Genomic DNA, 6,980 nt, shown 5'->3' on the forward strand with positions numbered 1-6,980 from the left:
AAAAAAAAAAAAAAGATTGCAAAGGCATTCTCCTATAATAGCATTTGTTGGGTAAGTTTTCTGCTACAAAAATAATAGGCCTATATATTCTGAAAAAGACCCCCAAACCCCTCCCCACCAAGAAAACAAAACACAGGAAAGATACATAGCTGCAGAATGGGTAATTTTTAAAATACATACCTGATGAGCTCAGGAGAATGGATAATGGCTTCTACAATATTTTCTCGAATACAGTGGCGATCTTCTTCTGGAATAGTATAAGGGGATATTTCCCCTGGTGCTGTTTCTCGATCAGGCCAATACTGTGTTATCATATTTTTCAAATAGATAACACCTAAAATACAGATCAGTTTGACAAAAGAATGTTTACTGTGAAAGTACTATGAAAATCCCATAAGTGTCCATACCCCAAGCACTTCTTTCAGACCACTTTGTAATGCTATGCTTTTATAAACAAAATGTTACATTTAATTATTTTTAAAGTTGATAACACACAGATTGAACACTCAGTTACAGTACGACACACAAAGTTATTACTAATCACATATCCTGAGAAAACTCTGCAAATGACCCCAGAGAAAACTGTTTCTTTTTTTTAACTGTTTATTCACAATACTTTTTACTCTGTTTTCTCCATAGGAGAGTTAAATCAAATCAGTTTTCTAAATGAAGCCTCTAAAGACAAAACCACCATAAAGATCCCAACATAGCTTCTACAACTAATCACACCGAAGTCATAAAAAAAAAATTCTTATCACAGGAAAATCATAGCATATAAAGGTTCTTAAATCTATAAATTTAAGTATTTCAATACCATATCACTTCAAATTCAAATTATGTTATGGAAGAATTTACTATGTTCACAAATTACAGATTACTATTTTTCTGTCCGTTATCATACTGCTACCTTTGCACATTGCTATTTGACAAAAGTTAACAAACTGATGAAGCGGCAAAATCTAGGCTGCTAGCAATGCTTTTTAGGCAGCATTTTCAGAGAGGGAGAGAAGAGAATCACAAATATGTAAGATGTACTGTAAAGGGAAACTGTCCAAAATTAATTCCTAAATTCTGCAAAACATTGGATCTTCTCTAATTAGCAATTCTTATCTCAAGTCCTGTACTTATTTGAAACAAGAATAACTAACTCTAGTTTGCTTTAATTTAGGAATTAAATATTCCACCTTATAGTATTTCAAATGGATTAAGGCTGTATTATGAAAATACCCCTTAACAAGGTTTTAAGACAAACTACACCTACAATAAAGAATGTTGACTCAGCATATAGGACCAACAAAATCCAGGTTAATATTTCTGCAGAATTTTGGTTCTTTATCTCCAAAACAGAGCAGAGACCAATATTAAGACCACATTACAGTCCTAATGTCTCTGGATGCAAGCTCTGAATATTTCCATTCTGAGTAAAGGAATAAGATATATGCTTATGTGATTTGTAATTTTAAACATTTTTTTTGCCCCAACAAAACAGTCCTGGGAACTGCACTGTAAGGATCTCATGATTCAGTCTACTGTAGCCAGAATGCTTGAGCTCTACTACAAAGACAGAATGAACTCATCATTCAAAATCTAGCAGATGAAACCACCATATGCCATGCACTACAGAATCTCATTCAATTATTCCATGGACATAATTTTTCTTTTTCTTTCTTTTTTTTGTTTGGAGACCAAGTCTCACTCTATTGCCCATACTGCAGTGCAATGGCACAATCTTGGCTCACAACAACTTCCACCTCCCAGGCTCAAGGGATTCTCCTGCCTCAACCTCCTGAGTAGCTGGGATTACAAGTGTCTGCCACCACACCCGACTAACTTTTTTGTATTTTAAGTAGAGACAGGGTTTCACCATGTTGGCCAGGCTGGTCTTGAACTCCTGACTTCAAATGATCCACAAGCCTCAGCCTCCCAAAGTGCTGGGATTACAGGTGTGAGTCACCGCGCCCAGCCCCAAGGATATAATTTTCAAATTAATGGTATTTTAAATTTTTTGACCAATTCCATAGTTTAACTGCTTCCAATTCTGTGCATACTAAAACAATTTCCTAATGTAATTAATTTTTCTAATGCACATAACCAAGTCTCTAGAATCTGTTAATATCACTCCTAAATGCCAAACACTTAACTTCTTAGGTAAAAATTTGGATTTAAAGGCTGACTCTTATCTAAAAATGGGAAAATGTAAACTTCACTAGTAAAAGATAACTGAGACTTGAATATATATAAAAAAGAAACAAGACCAGGCACAGTGGCTGATGTCTTTGATCCCTGCACTTTGAGAGGCTGAGGTGAGAGGATCGCTTGAGGCCAGGAATTCAAGACCAGCCTGGAGGCTAGGAGTGGTGGCTAAGCCTGTAATCTCAATACTTTGGAAGCCAAAACCAGCCTGGGCAATACAGTGAGACCCCATCCCTACCAAAAAAAACAGAACAAAACAAAACAAAAAAACCACCAGCCTCAGCAACACAGTGAGACTCTATCTCTACTAAATAAAATAATTAGGTGGGTGTGGTGTGGTGACACATTCCTGTAGCCCCAGATACTTGGGAGGCTAAAGTGGAAAGATTACTTGATCCCACGAGTTAAAGATTCAGTAAGCTATAACTATGTCACTGCACCCCAGCCTGGGCAAGGATCAAGATCCTGTGGAAAAAAAGAAGGGAAGGAAGGAACAGGGGAAGAGAGGGAGGCACAGAGGGAGGGAAGAAAGACAGAAAAGGGAGGGAAGGGAGACAACAAAAATTACGCTTTTCCATTAAATTAGAAATTTTTTCAAAAAGATTTACTGCTGACCAGGGAGTTCAGTCATTTATATAAAATTGTTTGCTTTCAAAAAAATTCATGGCCAGGCATGGTGGCTTACGCCTGTAATCCCAGCACTCTGGAAGGCCCAGGCAGGTAGACTGCTTGAGCTCACAAGTTTGACACCAACCTGGACATAATATGGCAAGACCCCATCTCTACAGAAAATACAGCAATTAGGCTAGACGTGGTAGCTAACTCCTGTAATTCTATCACTTTGGGAGGCAGAGGCGGGTGGGTCACTTGAGGTCAGGAGTTCAAAACCAGTCTGACCAACATGGTGAAACCTCAGCTCTACTAAAAATATAAAAAATTAGCTGGGCATGGTGGTGGACGCCTGTAATCCCAGCTACTTGGGAGGCTGGGACAGGAGAATTGCTTGAACCCAGGAGGTGGAAGTTGCAGTGAGCCGAGATCGCACCATTGCACTCCAGCCTGGGAAATGGAGCGAGACTCCATCTGAAAAAAACAAAAAACAAAAAATACAATCATTAGTGGGGCATGGTGGTGTGTGCCATAGTACCAGCTACACAGCAGGCTGAAGTGGGAGAATGGCTTGAGCCAGGGAGGCAGAGGTTGCAGTGAGTCGAGAAGGTGCTACTGCATTATCGCCTGGGCAATAGAGCCAGTTTGTCTCAAAAACAAAACAAAACAAAACAACACAACAACAAAAAAAACCCTATCTGCTTAGTAGAGTCCAGTTTATTTAATTAATTTAAAGTGATAAACAATTTAAATTCATTTATTCCTGAGTACCTACAGTGTACTAGGCAACATTTTAGGCACTGAAAATAAATACACTGTTAACTAAACAGACCTGAAACTAAATTCTGTTTCTAAAAATTGAAACAGTTTACTGCATATGGCATATTATGACAAATTATTTAGCCATTAAAATATGAATCTGAAGACCAAAACTATGTAAAGAAAAGGGAAATGCTTACTATATAACATTAAGTGAAGTGAGGAAAACAAAATTTTTAACAAAATAGGTACAGGGGAAAAGAAAAGCAAGAAATAACACAAAAATGTAATCTGCAATTCTAGAATGATGAAATTACTGGTACTTTATATTTCCCGTAACAAAATTATTACATCTGCAAATAAATTAAGAAGAAATTAAGAGGCTGGGTACGGTGGCTCACACCTGTAATCCCAGCTACTTGGGAGGCAACAGCAGAAGAATCGCTTGAATCCGGGAGGCAGAGGTTGCAGTGAGCTGAGATCACACCACTGCACTCCAGCCTGGACAACAAAGCGAGACTCTGTCTCAGANAAAAAAAAAAAAAAAAAAAAAAAAAAAAATGTAAAAAAGAAATTTTAAAATGTAAATGCCATTATTTTTTGCAGATGAACATAATATTCAGAAAAGTAGCATGCCACATTTTCAGACTATTTGATACTGAGGGAAGTGGCTCAATATGCTGAACAGGAACTAAAAACAGTATAATACTTTTTAAACTGTTAAAAAACAATGACAAAAGCAAAAAGGTGTAAGAGATGACTATATAAACAAACATGTTTGAGTCTTGGAATCACCCATCAGGGAAGGACTCTAAATTAAATACATAGAACAAGCTTCTCTTTTAATTCAACTAAATAACAAATTATTATTTTAAATTCTGCCACCAGTTATCAAGGCACCTGATGTAAGCTATAAACACTGAAGGTAAACAAATTACCTGGGTTGGGGGGGGGATCGCCAAAGGGCCATCCTAAGACAATTATGCTATTGATCATGAACCTTTTAAACAATAGATTACATACACTCAAAATAATTTAGGAAACTTGCCTGCCTGTCTCACAGGTAAATCCAGCTGTTCTGACATAGTAATCTGGAGCAGTGTTGAGACAAAATTCAGAGACTTGTGTGCCTACAAACAAAAAAATTATATTTTAAATTTCTGCAAATAAATATAATTTAAGATAACAGATCAAAGGGGCTTCAATACATTTCCACTGCTTGGCTCACACAAAAGGCTCTTCATAACTGGTTCCAGCCGTTTTTCTCACTGCTCCCTTATGCTGAAGTTTAAGGAATATGATGACTTAAATTCTAAAACTTTTGGATGTTTGCATTTGCCTGTATACCACTGCACTACCCATTTATCCCAACTAGCATTTTTTCTTCTGTTTTGAGATGGAGTCTAGCTCTGTCGCCCAGACTGAAGTATAGTGGTGCAGCTCAGCAACCTTCACCTCCAGGGTTTAGGCGACTCTCCTGCCTCAGACTCCCGAGTAGCTGGGATCACAGGCGCACACCACCACTCCCAGCTAATTTTTGTAAGCCACCTGCCTGGCTATTTTAGTATCTTCTTACAGACTTTTCCCCAATCTGCAAACACATTCTCATAGAGAATTTTCCGGCTAGGTGCAGTGGCTCACCCCCTGTTAATTCCAGCACTTTGGGAGCCTGAGGCAGGCAGATCACTTGAGTCTAGAAGTTTGAGACCAGCCTGACCAACGTGGTAAAACCCCATCTCTACTAAAAATACAAAAATTAGCCAGGTGTGGCAGCACATGCCTGTAATCCCAACTACACGGGAGGCTGAGGTATGAGAATGGCTTGAACCCTGGAGCCAGAGGTTGCATTGAGCCGAGACCAGACCACTGTACTCCATCTAGCCTGTGTGCTACAGTAAGACTATGTTTTAAGAGAAAAAAAAAAAAAAGAAAACACAAAGGCTGAGTGCAGTGGCTCATGTCTGAAATTACAGCACTTTGAGAGGCTGAGGTGGCTGGATCACTTGAGGTCAGGAGTTCGAGACCAGCCTGGTCAACATGGTGAAACCTCATCTTTACTAAAAATACAAAAATTAGTCTGGGCGCAGAGGCTTGCACCTGTAATCCCAGCACTTTGGGAGGCTGAGGCGAGTGGATCACGAGATCAAGAAATCAAGACCATCCTGCCCAACATCGTGAAACTCCATCTACTAAAAATATAAAAATTAGCTGGGCGTGGTGGTGCGTGCCTGTAGTCCCAGCTACTTGGGAGGCTGAGGCAGGATCACTTGAACCCAGGAGGTGGAGGTTGCAGTGAGCCGAGATCCCACCACTGCACTGCAGACTGGCAACAGAGCAAGACTCTTGTCTCAAAAAAAAAAGAAAGAAAGAAAAAGAAAATTCACATTAGAATCTAGAGTGAAACTTTATTCTTTCAATCACTCAAAAAATTACTTATTTAGGTGTTTGTGGTACAAGACAGCATGGCAGGAGCTGAGACTACACGGCTGAATATGACAACCAGGCTCTATGACCTCATGGCAACTTATAGTGTTGTCAAGAAATACAAGATAAATACTTAAACAATACAAGTACAACAACTATTTACACAGCATTTACACTGTACTGAGTATTAAAAATCTAGAAATGATTTAAAGTGTTCAGGAGGACGTGCACAGGTTATAAGCAAATACTACACCATATTATACAAGGAACTTCAGCATCCATGAATTTTGCTATCCGTGGGGGTCCTGGAACCAACAACCCCTCATAGATTCCAAGGGACAACTGTGTAATGGAAGAAGTAGAGAGCAGTATGGAAGAATCAAAAGGAGGATCTCCTGACACAGAAGACCTGATCAAAGGATTTAGGTGGATGAAAGGGAGGTATAGACCCTTTCCACAACTCTAGATGTAAACACTGCAAACCACTATCACTTTATTTAAAAACCCTTCCACCTATGCCATTCTGCATACCATTTCTTTCTAGTCTGTCTCCTCAGGCTCCATTACTGATTTTTCATCCTGTTTAATCTATAAATGCTAGAATTCACCAGGACTTGGTCATAGGCCATCTTTTTTCTCCCCAGCTGATCTCATCCAATCATTATCTTTACAAAGCATCATTTTCCCCTCAAAGTTATTACTATTTCCCTATACACTTCTCCCAACCTCTCATCACTATCTTCACAGTAATTCTCACCACTTTCTTCTTTATCAACCCAGTTTTATATATCAAGTCCTGTCAATTCTAAATCCAGAATCCTTTTTAAAAATGCATCTACTGGCCAGGCGCGGTGGCTCAAGCCTGTAATCCCAGCACTTTGGGAAGCCGAGGCGGGTGGATCACGAGGTCAAGAGATCGAGACCATCCTGGTCAACATGGTGAAACCCCGTCTCTACTAAAAATACAAAAAATCAGCTGGGCATGGTGGCACGTG

The 6,980-nt window shown here is 39.2% G+C and overlaps 1 protein-coding gene across 1 annotated transcript in view; it reads right to left on the reverse strand.

Annotated features, from left to right (window-relative positions):
• IPO7 (importin 7) overlaps nt 1–6,980 on the reverse strand; it is a 64,365-nt gene that overhangs the window by 41,283 nt on the left and 16,102 nt on the right. Inside the window, exons 2-3 of the mRNA XM_037728442.1 lie at nt 4,610–4,691; nt 181–334 (exon numbers count right to left, since the gene is read on the reverse strand). Of these exons, the coding sequence (XP_037584370.1) occupies nt 181–334; nt 4,610–4,691 (236 nt within the window). The remainder of the gene's footprint in view (nt 1–180; nt 335–4,609; nt 4,692–6,980) is intronic.

Source organism: Cebus imitator, unplaced genomic scaffold (genome assembly GCF_001604975.1).
Source record: "Cebus imitator isolate Cc_AM_T3 unplaced genomic scaffold, Cebus_imitator-1.0 Scaffold265, whole genome shotgun sequence".
NCBI lineage: Eukaryota > Metazoa > Chordata > Mammalia > Primates > Cebidae > Cebus > Cebus imitator.